At 36.5% G+C, this 15,977-nt stretch overlaps 1 protein-coding gene across 32 annotated transcripts in view; it reads right to left on the reverse strand.

The window, feature by feature from the left end:
- Positions 1-15,977, reverse strand: part of LOC114476328 (neurexin-1a-like) — a 294,357-nt gene that overhangs the window by 53,212 nt on the left and 225,168 nt on the right. For all 32 annotated transcript variants that reach the window (XM_028467736.1, XM_028467735.1, XM_028467721.1 and 29 more), the window contains one exon: positions 431-602. In XM_028467736.1, the coding sequence (XP_028323537.1) occupies positions 431-602 (172 nt within the window). The remainder of the gene's footprint in view (positions 1-430; positions 603-15,977) is intronic.

The following is a 15,977-nucleotide window of genomic DNA, read 5'->3' on the forward strand; positions in this document are numbered from 1 at the left end:
AATGACGCAACACAAATAAAAAAAATATTGATGTGAGATGTTCATTTGTTCAAAGAAGAGCTTTTAATCAATATCTTATGAAGTAAACATTAAATTAGCCATAAAAATAGATAGACATTAGGAACATATTAGAAATACAATACATGGGGTGGGATGTGATAATGTAATTATGATGTAATGTTAAGCCAATATGTAACATATCATAATTGATTACATTATATGAATTGAATTATATTTAAATTATAACTCAACAACACTGGCATTATTGTTATCAGCAGCTGTAAAAAAGAAACATCAAAGTAATGAAAGCTCATGCCAAGTCAGCAGAAACCCCCCTAAGCAGTTACATTTTTGCTTTGATATATTTTAGGTTGTGCATTGCCTTTAAAAAGCAGGAAATGTGTGTTATTTAATTGAAAAGGGGACTCACCTGTGGGGTAGCGCTCAATGACTGGCAGGTCATCCACCTGCAGAGTGGCATTACCCCCACTCCGCGTAAACTTCACTATATGGTACTTTCCATCATTTACAAACTTAGACGTTTCTTCAATGTTAATGTCGTCCGTTCCAACATTAAATACAACAGCAATGTTTCCTTTTTCCTAAAGGAGAGGAAAAGAAAGAACAACAAAGGAAGCTTTGAGTCATTTTCGAAGTGTTCAATTCAAACTGTGGACAGCAGGGTGGAGGAGACGGTTTTCTTTAAGGTGAAGATATCAGTGCCAAGCCACCTGCTGCATTATTATAAGCACTTTATGTTAAGAATGCTTAGAATGAAAAATATTGAGAAATCAAATTTACAGTTCAATTACTGTGGTTTCTGTTTCTTTCTTTCTAGAGCTTCTAACTTTTATCCTATTAACCCTGTAGAGCCCTCAGGTCCTTTAGTTGAGGCTTTTTAACACCTGTCATTAGACCACAAACTCACAGACATTATGTCCTTAGTTTATTATGGCAGGTTTCTCTGGAACTGAGTTACAAAAGCCCTGTAGGTGGCTAGGTGTTCACATTACTAAGTGTGAGCAGAAGATGTATTTTCATTAAAAACATATTTTCCTCTATTTCTTTTGGAAAATGTTCTTTTATAAGTTGTCTACTAATCGTTAATGCTTTTGATTCTCTTTAAAAATGGTAAATAAATCAACTTTTCAGGTTTCTACCTCCCATATATCTATTATTGTGATTTACTATGTTATGACAATATTTATGTTCAATCAATATTATAATTTATTGTAGCTATTTCTTCCTTTTTTGACTTTTTTTTTTAGATAACTTATTTGTGCTTTTGTTGGCTGTGTTTTCCCGGTGTGAGATGTATTTTAAGTTCCTAAATTTGATACTGCCTTACTGAACATAAGGCAGATTAATCTATTATATTAGGTGATCTTAAATGTAGAATTGGTTCTGGAAGTTTAGTAGCATTCATTAAAAACGCTTTTGACTGCAAAAACTGGATAGCAGGCATTAGGCCTTTAATACATGTAATATTCAGGAGGAATATACTAAGTTAGGTGTTGCCTTCAGTGTTGCATAAAGTAATTAGTTATAGAAAAAAGTAACTGCATTTAGCGTTCAGGAACGATAACAGTGTTGTAACGGCATAAAAAGTAATTAGTTAGATAACCCCGTTACTGAAAAACAAACGCCGTTACCTAACGCCGTTATTCCAAACACTGGTTGTCTTGTTGAGCGTCTCATTTATAGTATATACTTTTATTACACAAATGCATTTTAAAAGCCATGGTTCATAGCAATTTTATCAAAAGCCGGCAAAAACTTGCACCAAAAATGATATATGTTATTAAGAACAAAGAGTTTCAAATATCCTCTCTACCAGATATTGGCAGTTATAGATCGCGATCTTTGAATCATGATCATTCAAACTTTAAAGACTATAATTTATATTTACATTAATAACTCGAATATTTGCATTTCAGGAAGAAAATGCAAGTGACGATACAGGTGCTGGCTGGCGTCGCACTGCATTAGCTTAGCATTAACTAGCATTAGCATTATCATTAACCTGGTGTTAGCATTAGCCTAGCAATAGCATTACCTAGCATTAACACTTACCTAGAGTTATCATTAACTTAACATTAGCATTAGCTATAGCCTAGCAATCTCATTAGCATAGCAATTTTCATTACAGTTTTCTCAAATTCATTATTATTTTTATATAATACTTTACTGCTGCTCTGATTCTACAATATTACTGTTCGTGTCATGTCACAGACGATAGTTTTACTCAGGTGTGTAGTGTAAGTTTTCAGTGAAATGCTCCCAAACTTTTGAGACTTTAGGTTGGTTCTTCTTCTGTTGCATAACCATTCTTCACAATGTAAATGGTGAAGTGATACCAAGCCCAGCAGTTCATGTATGGTACTGAAACAAAAATAACGCAGAAAGCGGCCGCCGGCCTGATTATATCATGAATTTACAATATTAAACAACGCGTTGACGCAAATTTTTCAACATTATCAATTATGTTATCATTTTTGCATTGTTGTATATCTCACACACACATTGTGGTTGGTGCAAATCAAGAGATGGTGTATATATTTAATTGTGTTTTTTTTTTTTTTGCCCCCCCTGGCAAGAATCTCAAACTCGGCCTATGCCAAATTGCCTTCTGAATGTGATTGCATCTTTAATGGCATAAGGTCTATCCTAGGTTCAAATGTTGTCAGAATCCATTAAATACTTTTGAGGGAATCCTGCTAACAGACAAAAAAGCTAATACATAAACACCTGTGATAATATTTCCTCTTTGGTGGAGGTAAGAATAGCTAATTTAACTCTTAAGAACTCATCCTAAACATACTCTTCTCTTAGCCACATGATGGTTATCTTCCCTAGTAAGCTTCTTTTACAGAACATGATCGAAGCCAGTGAATGCAACTGCTTAATCCTATGATGAGTGCGTGTGCTGGTGCGGCTTTGCTCACTCTGCTGATGAGCTGCAGTGAAAGGAGCATCTGGTTGGAGACTCAACCTACTGTAGCAACGCTGCACTCTGCATGTCATTATCCAGTCAGCATAGCTAGTACTCCATCCACTCTCCCATACGCACAGACTAAACCTAACATTAACACCTTGGCTAAATACACACACCGTGAACACACACGTATGAATGCACACAGCGTCCAACAACCCATAATGTGTAGAATAAATTAAGCATGTCTCAGGAGCCAGTAGCTAAAATGCAATTAAAACCATTTGTTATGTATCACACCCAAGCTATAGGACAACTGTATGTTTTGTAATGCAATATTAACAGATTATATAATGATATGTATGACAGCCAAAGTACTCACACAATGTATTGACCGCCTGCAGGCATGAACTCTGATCAACAACATACTGCAAAAGCATATGGTGTAGTTTGGTGCAATGTTTGTCATTCACTTTCCTCATAACAAAGAGTGAAAGAGTCATCAAATTAATTTACAGCAGTGTGTGTGTACGTTCCGCCATCATCAGACCACACACACACGCTCTCACACACACACACAGGCTTTATTCCACTGTTTTTAGGATTTTACGATGAACTAAGCCTCTGCTTTTAGGAAAACCACTTTCTGTCAAGGATTACCACTCAACATGCAAAACACATTAATACTGAACTTTTTAGTGCCATTGCTGCGGGAAAAAGGGAGACAGAAAAAAAAAAAAAAGCTTCAGTCACCAACCCAATTAAAATGCTGCTTTTAATAGCCTCCTTCAATTGACTTTTAATGTTCCCCATGGTCTTGTTAATAAATTTTGTGCATTTAGCCGCAAACTGCCAACTCAAATTTCCATAGCATAAAAAAATCCCTGGTTCACAGACTTGAAAAAGAGGAAAAAGGATTGATGAAAGAAGATAATAGACACAATAGAAACCATCTGCTATTTAGAAGTTTGATGGGGAAAAAAAGGAATCCACCAATTTAAAGAAATCATGTTGTGTAGAAGTATCTCTTATATAAAAAAAAAAACTGTTTTATTTTTACACATGATATACAGTATATCCCCCAAAAATGCAGCTTTTTTATAATAGGGAGCAGGCATATGTGGATATATGATTGATAGCTGCTTACATAAACCCAGCCCATTACGCCGTGCTCTACTCACTTGAGTGCTGCCCCCACCAGGGCTGCCCCCTCGGGAACAAACTGCACAAGTGCACCGCACTCTAAGAACTCCGCTCTGCCTTACATTCTGCACACTGACGTGATAAATTGCTCATCAAGCAGCAATATAGTCTAATTAACTGATGTTGAAGTTGATCTACTATTCTCCTCTAATCTGCTCGTTTTATGCCTCTCATCCTCAGCAGCAGAGATACTCAGGCTGTCAGTTTCATACAGATCCTTGTGTCACTAACAATAGAAAAACCTCTACAGACCTAATGTTTGTCTAGAATATTTGGCAGTAATGAGTGGTATCAAGCATTTTTCAAGATATATAATGTCATGTATAGTAATTACTGCAATTCAGTGCATTATACTCAAAGTTATTAATGTTCCTTAAAGCTAGGGTAGGTAATTTTCTCCAGATACACTTTTTAAGTTTTTGGTTGAAGGGTTAGGGTTAGCCATTCTCTTAATTCTCTTTGGCGTTTAACCAGTGTTGAAGGTGACTTTTACTGTTCCAATTGTATTTTGTGGTGCCACTGTACTGTTTTTATATTGTCTTGTTGTACAGCACTTTGGCCAACTGTTTTTTTTTTTTTTTTTTAAGTAGTGCTTTATAAATAAATTGGATTGGATTATACGCAGTCAAAGGATCTTCTTTTTATAAATACGGTAAGTCACTGTTACCTTCTATAGCTGGTGCTCAGTAAACGCTCTACTCCACAAGCCACACACTGAAAATTACTAGTTTGGATAAAAACCTCAAAGTAAAAATATGTCGGAGATTAATAAATCCATCATTAGACACAGCAGGGTTTATATAAATGGTTTAGCGCAGTTTTTCAATCTTTGGGTCGCCCGGAATTCTAATAGGGTTGCCTGAAATGTCTAATAATTAGTTAAAAAAATAAAAAATAAATACTAATTCAAATTATATATTTTTTTATTTCTTAGATTATTATTCTTTTTCAAATGAAAACACCCATACAATCTCAAACAACTGTATACTATATTTTCACTTCCTCAAATATAACTCTAGTTTTAAGAAAATAAAGTATAAAAATGTTCTCATTATTTAAATAATTAAACAATAATACAAATATTTTTTTGTTGTTGTAATTTTTTGTAATTATTATTGTTTTTCAAATTAAAACTCACAATCTCAAGCAACTGTTTTCTATACTTTCACTTCTTCCAATATAAGTCTATCTAAAAAAAAAAAAGTACAAAAATTATTATTTAGATAATTAAACAATAATAATACAAATATTTGTAGTAATTTTTTGTAATTATTATTATTTTTCAAATTAAAACAACACACAATCTCAATGAACTGTTTTCTGTACTTTTACTTCCTCCAAGATAAATCTACAGTAGCTAAAGAAAAACATATGTAGATAGAGTATAGACATATCTGAGCTGGCACATCTCGTCACCATAGTGTTATGAGTAGCACTGTAGTGATGAGACACAAACATGATCAAAAAGTGATGAAATGTTTTTTTTTTTTTTTTTAATGTCTCTGGGGTCGTCAGAAATTGGTGATATCAAAATGGGGTCACGACCCAAAAAACCCAAGGAACCACTGGTTTGGCATGAGGTTTGTTATCTGCCTCAGGCTCAAACCAAACTGATTTATAGCAAGTCAAGATTACCACAGAGTGTTATTACTATAGTTTTTTGAGAAGCTTATTTTTTCGATGGGTGTAAACAGTTTTTTTTTTGTTTTCTTGAAGACGAAAAGTGAGAATCACGGTTGCAGATGGTGTCAGACCTCCACTGAAAAGAACTATAAGCTGTCCTAATACTTTGCTTGTTTATGAGTCATTCAAGTTGACAACTATTGTGCACCCGTCGCATTTTATATTTCACCAGTCTGATGCTACAGGATTGCAACACATCCTCTTCCAGTGCACATGTGTGCAAGGGCTGTGTTGACAGGTGGAAGAGCACCACTGTCATGTTTCCACTGTGTGTGTGTGTGTGTGTGTGTGTGTGTGTGCGCGCACATGTGGCCATTAGGAAAGTTTATTATTACACTTGCACAGAAGAACTAAAATGTCTTCATACAGAGCAGGCAGGGAGACTTTACTGTTTCCTTATCTTTTAATTACCTCTGAAAGTCTGCCGTGTTTCCCCTTTCAACAAAGCTTTGTTAATGAAATTACAGAGGGAGTGAAATAATTAGGGAAAAGAAAATGGAATTTATACAGAGCGTGCCACATGCATTTTATAATTTCTACACCCATAATTATGGATCTGCAAACATAAACCAATGCATTAAGGCTACATGCATTTTAGTGGGCTGCTGTCATGAAACTGAGGGATGATTAAAGTGTATCTTGTCAAAAAAATTAAATGAAATTAACCCCCTGTAAGCTGTATACGATACAGTGACTAATAGCAGAAAGGGTGGCAGACCTTTTGACATAAAGCGACATACATAATAAATTGAAACATAGTAGGAAAAATTATATAATGGATACAGTAGAATAAAAAAAAAACTACCTAACATTAAGCTGAAGACACTTTCTTTTAAACCTTTTCATGGCATTTTATGTGAATACATTTGGCTTTTATTAAACATCTATCAAAATGAACATTTACAAAGTATAGAATAAGTACTATTACGATGCACATTAATATCATCGCTTTGCACCATTTCTGTGTATTAAAAGATAATGTATAGTAGATAATAAAGCTAACATAAATTAAAGCACATTCTGCAGAGTTGTTCTGCTTGCTTCCTCTGCAAACCTTTCTGAATCCAACGCTCTGCTGCTCTGTAAAGTATTGGTGCATTCGCTGCAAGCTATATATATATTTTTTTATATATCACGTCTGCTGGTTTAAGTACCTAATTATGTGTAAAGTTGTCTTGAAATTGTTTCACTTGCTGGGAGACTCCACAAAGTGGTTTTCTGTAGGAAAGCTTCATCAAAAAGCAAGCTAATAAACGTCCAAACTCATCACCACAGCAGCTGTTTGAAGGGCGGAAGTGTAAAAAAAACAACAAAAATAAACATATCTTCAATTATAAAAAAAACACAGTATGAAAACACTCATTTGAACCTTGTATAGAGATATTGTGCACATTTGTGGGATTTATTAATATCAATGACTGATGTTGGAGAACATTATGGTTAAAAAAAATACATCTCATTAACGAAGGCAAAATCTGCATCGAGGTCAAAGTGACAAGGTTGTCAGTTAGAGGAGCTGGATAGCAGGAGCTTTCCTCAGGCTTTTTTTTTTAATGACATTTGCTGTCGGTCTGCACACTTTCTCTTTCTGTGTAATAAGCTCCGCCTTTGACAATCACATATTTGAAATCTCTTACTCGTTCTCTCACACACTCTCTCACTCCCTCTCAAAGAAATCAATTCAGGTTTCAGGTGATTCTCCACTCCGTCCTTTCGTGACAGCTGGCACACAGTCAGGGTGAGTTGACCTTCTTCACTGTCCTCTCTGTCAAGACTCGCTATGTTCCCCTGAGCAAAGTCAATGTCCAGTTCATTTCATCTGCGCCATTACTCCTACACCACAATACTTAACAATTATGATTTAAATAACCAAGTGAACCCTTAGGTAGAAAGGGAACAAAGCAATCTTCATAAACACTCCAGCAACACTGGAGTGGGCTGGTCCGCTACGTTTTTTTTTTTTAAAGCAAGTGGAGGCAGACATGGTAATAGGTGGCCAAAATAGTCCAATAGTGGCAAAAACATGGCAAGAAAAGAGTGTAAAGTGACTAAAATGGGCCAAAAGCAGACGAAGAGTGACCCAAATAATGGCAAATAAAGAGGAACCAGGTGGTATGTAATGGCAAAGGGTAGCTTTAGTGAGCAAAATGTGGCAATCTACAGCTAAAAAGGGCAAAAATGTGGAACAAAAAGAGGCAAAATTGGGGGAAAAAGGAAATAAGTGCTATGTATTGGGCTAAAGTTAGCTTATTCAGCTTTAAGGTGGCCCAAAAAATTCAAGAAAGGACAAAAAATAGATAAAAGTGTCAAAATTAACTTGCAAAAATTGACAAAAAATAGGAAAAAATAGGTATTTATTTGCAAAAGGTAGCTAAAGCCTGAAAAAAGTGTCAGTACTTTTTGAAAAGGAGCAAAACTGGGACAAGGGAAGTTGCAAAATGGCCAAAGGAAATAAGTAAAAAAGGGGTTAAAAAGTTTCCCCCTTTTAAGGTTTTTTGGAAGGAATAATAATTCAAATTAAGACATAAAAAGCCTCATGTTGAGCATCACTGACTTAATAACGGCTTCTACGTGGTGTCCGCTGATAATGTAGTGGGCTGGTCTGGACAGAAAATGCCCGGGCTGAAATTTTGTCCCAGTCCACCCCTGCTCAAGGTGAAATGCTAAACAATAAGAAGCAGCTAACAAAAGAGATACCTAAAAATGTATTCTTAATAACTTATTCACGGCTTCATACATCCTCTAATAACAGGGAAGGATAAATATAATAGAAGTTGTCAAACTGTAGCACATACAATATTTTTGTGCAATGTTAACCAAATAGATTTGGCATCTAAAAGTCCTTAACAGAATAATATGAGAATAATTGTGTTTCAAACCCTGATATACATGTTTCTAATCCCTCTACAAAGGTGGGAAACCTTTAATACTTTTTTTATTGCAACTATCGCTCAGACAGTTTTTGGGATGCAGTACCTATTTTATGAATTTTGTTTTACCCTCGACATCAAAATTCCCTATTAACTCCTTAACAACTGAATAGTGCTTTCTCACTTATTATTGTCCACTGACTTCACGTTGGTACTTTGTCCGTTGCTCCTGTTAGTTTTCCAATCTGACGCTATTTCAAACAAGAAGATTAGGTTATGACAAGGGCGACATTCAAATCTCTAAGGAATGAATCCCGTCATAGAAATTGTAGATATTGGAGGATATATATCTCTGTCCCTTGGCTTTGGCCACACCTCCATTCACCTACTTCCCATCCCCTCTTCATCCCTTATGTATGGAAGTCAGTCCCATGCAGTCTGATCACTGGTTTGTGAATTCGACCAGTTAGATTTGTCAGTCACCTTAGATTTCTTATATGTGAACCACCTGACTGAGTTTCTGTTAATTGTGGCCTAGGTTATCCTCATGGTTTTGGTGTATTAGAGCAGAAATAAACTGGTTAAAATGGATCCTGCTCGTGAGTCCAGTCAACCCTGTGTCACATTGGGGTTGGGGAAGGCAGAGGCTGAAACATGGAGTGCTACATCGAAATATGTCTTGTGGCTTGAAGAGATCAGTATCAAAGATTAGTATTGACTATTGTGATAAAATGTAAAGTAAAACAAAACCAAATGCTGAAATAGATGCACAGAGATAGTCAGAAACATGGGGCCATTGTGCACTACTCATTTCTAAAAAAAACAATTAAAATCATTTGACACAATTTTATTTTATTTTATTTTATTTATTAATTTACAGATGAATGCACAACAAGCAATAATAGTTTTCTGAGTTTTCCAATATTTTTTACCTTAACTTAATGACTTGTTGCATCACACCAATCATTACAGTTACCAGACGGCAGTTCGATACTTTTAACAAGCTGTAATAGCAGGCAGTTTATCTGCTGGGCAGACAGAGGCAACACGGCAATTACTATCAACTAAAATTACTCAAATGTACTGTGATCCTTGAATTTTGGGACAGATGTGGGAGAAAATGCCAATTAGGGCCACAGAGCAAGGTGCCAAGTTGTGCCAGAAGCCATCATTACAGAAGCCAGCAACTCTCTTTTAGATAAATTTCAGAAAATGGCAGCAGCAGATATTTTCCTTTTTCTCCTATTAATCAATAAGAATTGCTTCAGATATATCTTGATAATCTAAATCAACAATGCATAATGTACAGTGCGGTGCCGTCAGGGTAGGCAAGGTAGGCAGTGCCTACCCAAGGGTGAATTGATATTTTGATTATTTGTTTTAATTACAATATAATTATAAATTATTTATTTTTCAATTTCCGATTGCCAACAGTACCTATAAGTTTGAAAGTGTCAGCATTTTGTGCGTTTCATAGCCCAAATTAATAAAGCGCTATTTCCTGGAACAGCTGCACAGTCTCACTCCGCTGTAAGGCAGAGGGAGGCCACGCCCCCTCCCAAAGGCACGTTGCTGCTCTGCCTCTGTTCCCATTGTGTTTTTTCACATGTCCCCAAGATGACAACTATTTACGTCCAAAGGCAGCTCTCTACGCTGCCTTTGGACATAACTGCGTAACTTTCTTATTATGAATTTTATATTTTGATAAGCGCATTGAGATGACTTTGTTGGAAATTGCTTTATAGAATTAAAGTTGATTTGAATTGAATTAACACTTGCCAGCAGAAACATATGAAATTGTCATTGGTGGTCTCGATTTGCAACGTGCCTACCCAACCCTAGTTGTTACGGCACGTCACTGATAATGCAGCTGTACATAAAACTTCTCTAAATATTCAAGGAGCCAAAAAAGAAACCGACTTGGTCACAAGATTGTGTAAATTACTGTCACTACCATTTACATTGTGCACAGTAAAACACACCTGTTCAAAGATGAATGGTATGGAGTGAACATCTGCAAGTAGGTTCAGTGACAGCGGTGTTGACAGCCTCGCTGGAAGGTGATGACAAGTAGACACCAAGTGAGAGATTTTTGAAAGTTAGTTATCTCTCGGGAGCTGACCAGGAACTTTCATCATTGTTCACAGTGCTTTTAAAGAGCTGCTTCTTTATTTACTACTATATCCAGATGCTACAGCATGTCCATATAACCTTTGTAAACATATGTATAGCTGCTTAGGTGTAGAGATTCCTGAGCGATGAGAATCCGTTCATGCAATATTTAGGGAAACTACTAATGGGCATACAATGAGACTTCACCAGAGCAACATACAATGCCAATCCTGGTTAAACTCAATATAAGAGTTTTGGAATGTGAAAAAAATCATCTGGATTCTAAACTAAAGTATATATATATATATATATATTTCTTGCCATTTTTTGTTACATACAGTGGCTGGCTTTGTCTACCTTTGCTGGAAAAACTGGAAAATGGTCTACAGAAAGGTGGCTGGGCTGTTGGCACGATGTTCGCCTCATCACACCATCACAGATTACACTGTGTCCACACCTCCACACTAAGCAATCACAGCCATCTCACTGATTCTTTTATCTCAAACCATTATGCTATCTTCCAGCTTCATGTTGCCTTGGCGACGGCCCCTTTGAACACTGTGCCTTCATAGGGGCCTCACCTGTCAGTGAACAAGAGGATTACCTTGTTTGTTGGAAGGATTTTTTTCTCTTTAGTGGATAACAAAAAAAGGGGTGTGGCTACTGGCCATACCGCCATTGATAGGGCTGAGTGATAGGCTGAGGATGGAGGGAACAGGCACCCTGTTCCCTCCAACCTCAGCCTAAGATTCCAACTGAGCATATAGATGAATTAGTATTGGTGTGTGCACAGATTAATGGTTGCACTGCTCTGACAGAGGCCTGACCCTCTGCCGGTTGTCATGTTTTAAAGGCTGTAGGAGTTCTGAGACAGCTTAGCGTACGGAAGCATTTATTATCAGTAAGGTAACTGGGTTCGCTGAAAGCAATTCAGGCGAAAAATGAACAACTGCCATGGCAGCACTTCCTGATTTTGTTTTTTACTTTCTCTTGCCAGCCACACTTTCAAGCAACAGGAAACAACTCAGACGTATTGTCACTCAAAAACATAATGACAAAAACAAAACCACAGATAGTATAGTCCATCAGGCTGGACAAAGGCAAGCTGGAATAATGAGCTTATAGCTCAGCATACAATGGAGGAAAACAAAGCAACACAATAACACAAACATTTCTTTGTCATTCATTTTGCAAAATACTTTTACGTTGACTTTTTTTTTCATTTAAAAAAATCATTTAAAAAAATTAATTTGGACATTATTTGAATCGATACGAAAATGGTGAGATATCTCGATATATTGGCGAATCAATTTTTTTTACACCTTTAATATTAAGTATAATAATTATTTTTGCTTTTCTTTGAGAGTACAATGAACAAATTTTAAAATAGTTAAGAGTACAAAGTGGCAATAATTTGTGCACTGATAAGATGATTATCCTTTGAACTAGATGTATTTTATGGAATGGGACATGATGATCTACCAGTCTTGTAAAGTCAATCTTGAGCCTTCATTTAGAAAGCTGAGAAAGTGTGTGCTCCTCTAATCAATCAAGTATTGGCACCACAATTGAGGTGAAAATGTGTGCCATTAGGGGAGTCGATTGACCCGTCTTGTAATACAATAATTACCTTGTTTCATATGGTTGTTCAGCATGGCAATATCAATTGTTGATATCACATGGCCAATACTGTTGAGCACCATTGGAATATCTTTGCATTTATTCTGTTATTTCAGGCTGCTCTTGTTTTCTTTCAGTGGTTTCAGAGCTGAGCTCAGTTTCCATATCTCTGTTCCACTGAAGCTCAAACAGAAATGTGGGCCCGTTTCCCTGTGCGATGCAGAGTGTTGGGGAGGGCTGCAGATTAAAAAGCCTTCCCCTGGGTGCGCTCACCAGGCTGTTCAGCACTGCTCGCCAGGGAGATTCACTACATACATTCTCTTTTATGGCCCTTTCCTTATTCATCATAACACCGCTTCAATTTTATTAACTTCTCCAGCCAAGCATTCATCTTACCCAACGCCATCAGTCTTTTCCTTGCCATTTCTATCAACAGCGACTCTTTCACCACCTAGTTCCCCTTGAAGCTTTTGAGCATAGCTACACAATTGCAAAATGTTATTTTTGATTTGAATAAAAGAAGAAGTTTCTGGCAAAAAAAGCTCTTTTTTACACAGGGTAAAATGTTGTTTTCCAGCTTTAGACACTCCCTGGTGCACAACAACTAGTTTTCTGCTCGCAATATAAAGAACATATTTAGTGAAGTGGTATAAGTTGGTTCAATTCTGAAAACTTCAAACAATTTAAGTTTGAATACAAAGTTGTGTATCTGAGACTTAAATAAATGATTTTTTTTTACATTTAAGATTAGTGTGTTAAGCTGAGGTTTTTGTTCAATCAGACAAGGTTTTTCAATACAGTTTTATCTTCTGGCATGTTTCGATTGTCAACTGCCAGTTTTCGTCAGAGGAGTTCTGCTGAACGCCTTTGATGGTTCCTTTGAAGTTTCACTTGATTTCCATGCAATAGTTCAAGCGAGTTTCATTTTGTCTTCTTTTTGAATAGAATGTTACGTTGAGGCTTTCATTTAATCAGACAAGGTTTTTCAATACCTTTTTATCTCCCGACATGTTGTGATTGTCAACTGCCAGTTTTCGTCAGAGGAGTTCTGCTGAATGCCTTTGATGGTTCCTTTGAAGTTTCACTTAACTTCCATGTAATAGTTCCAGCGAGTTTCATTCTGTCTTTTTTTTTTTTTTTTAAATTGTATGTTAAATTGAGGTTTTTTTTTTTTTTTTTTTTTTTTTTTTTTTTTTAAATCAGACAAGGCTTTTCAAGACTTTTTTTTATCTTCCAACGAAAATATCTTGAAAAATCTTGTCTGAATAAACAAAACCTCAACTTAACATTTAAGATTATATTACAGTCCCCAAGAAAGCTTCAAGAGTCACACCATGCTTTGTTTTACCCACTAATTAAATACTACTCAGAGGCACATCTTCAACATCCTGTCCAGATCATTGTTGAAGAAGCCAAAATGGAGAGGAAGCTGTCGTCTTGAGCTGTGCAACTCTCACCATATGCTGCAGCTCCTGTCAATTTCTCAGTGCATAAGAGAGAGCCAATTTATTTTCCCAGAAGGATGGACCGCTCGTGACATTTGGCAAAGACGATTTATCCAGCTGCTCCAGACACACATATTTAAACTCAGTCAAGATGGGGTCAACTTGATGTGGTTAGCAAATAAGCTAAGCTCAGTAGGCAGGGACAAAAGCTGTTTTAATTAGTTGTTGTTTTTAAAAAAAATAATAAATCCTCATTAAAATAAGTACTCTGATAAATTTACCTTGAACCTTGGCATCTCAACACAGATATGAGCACCTTTTCATTAATTACAGACAGATTAGGATCTGATTCTACTTTAAGGATGCAAATTCACATCCAAACAGATGAGAGATTTCATCTTGGATTTTCTTTTATGACAAAAAATAGTGACTACGATGGCTGAAATACTAAGAATTTTTACAAACAAAAACCAAGACTATATTTATACCATTGTAAATCTGCAAAACAAAAAAAAAAATCTAAGTTACTACCTGTTTATTGTTGTATTCACCTGCATTTGCAAATAAATTCATTACAGCCAGGAACTTTTTTGTAGCACTGTAGATTAAGTGCTACCGAAGGAAAATCAATGATAATGTTTCAACTTCTATTTCAGATAATAACAAAGCCTGAACTTTTGAATCAGTTTCTCATTTGCAAATTTGTTGGAATATAAGATTCCAACTGAGCATATAGATGAATTAGTATTGGTGTGTGCACAGATTAATGGTTGCACTGCTCTGACAGAGCCAAAATGAGTATTAAAACTTTAAACAGGGCTATATAAATGATAAGAATAAATGGCCTACTGCATGCGAATATAATAAAACGTTTCTATTAGCAGAACCATTCAGGTGTAAGCCGACCACGAAGGCTGACTATCTAAGCAGAGAAAAAAACTAGAGCTTCATTGGCATGAGTCTACTCTGCCAAACATTAATCCATGTGATGGTTCAATGGACTTTTTGTGTCTGTGTGTATGTGGACATAAATTTGTGTACGTCTAACAGTGTGCATGCTGGTGTGTGTTTGTGTGTGTACAGGAATCAGAGAAAGAGGCCAGGGTGTGGGTGTGTGCGTGCCACATTTGATTTTCCAATAAGACATGCATCGCTGTCATTGAGCGCTGAGGGCACTGTGCATGCGCTTGGATTTCTATTCTTTGCTATAGGCACTTCCTGATATGATGTAATCACTTTATCATGGTAATGAAAATTGAATTTAATGTACCCTTTTCTGAGACTGTCATGGTGCCAAGCCTCCATCCTTTTTTTCAGTCATCTGTCTGTCTCTTTTTTCCTCTTAGTTTAGGTGGTTGAGTGTGGATCCTCGTTTGTCTCTGTGTCGTCTCCCTGTCTGTCTCCATCTCTGTGCGTCTTACCGTCTCCGCTTGTTTCCATGTGTGCTGTTCCGTCTCCTGTCTGTTTCCTGTGTGTGCGCGTCTCAGGTATAGGTGTGGATGCTTCGTGAGTATGCTTGTGCGATTGAGGGAGTGCTTGAGTTAGTGTTCTGGGAGGCGCAGTTGGGCGGTGCATGCGTTTTGTTGTGGGAAGTCATTACGTTGCTTTGAAAGGATAGTCACTGGTTCTCTAATCCAGAGATTCTCAACTTTAGGGTCGCGAGACACTGGGAATATTTTTAAAAAATATTTTGAGAGTTTTTCTGCACCTACACCAAAACTTGCCATATTTTAATCTATTTTCATCACTTTGTCTTGCCACATTACTACCATTTATGATACTTCTCCAGCAAATTCCAATGCCTTTTCTGCACATTTTTCGCAGCATTTTTAAACCCTTTCCACTATGTTTCCCACCTAATGTTGCATATTTGACCCAATATTGTGACTTTCTATTATTTTTGCCAATTTAACCACATTCACAATTTGTCAAGCCTATTATTTGCCAGGTTAAACTAATTGTTCTTACTTTTTAAATTGCATTACCCCAACCACCCCTCACTCCACAAGTCAGTATTGACACTTTGAACCAATTTTACCACTTTTTCTGTCTGTGTTTGGCCTCTCTAATTGGCAACTTTCAACAATTAGTGTGGTTTTAAAAATCCCATTT

The sequence above is a fragment of the Gouania willdenowi genome, chromosome 15 (genome assembly GCF_900634775.1).
Source record: "Gouania willdenowi chromosome 15, fGouWil2.1, whole genome shotgun sequence".
Taxonomy (NCBI): domain Eukaryota; kingdom Metazoa; phylum Chordata; class Actinopteri; order Blenniiformes; family Gobiesocidae; genus Gouania; species Gouania willdenowi.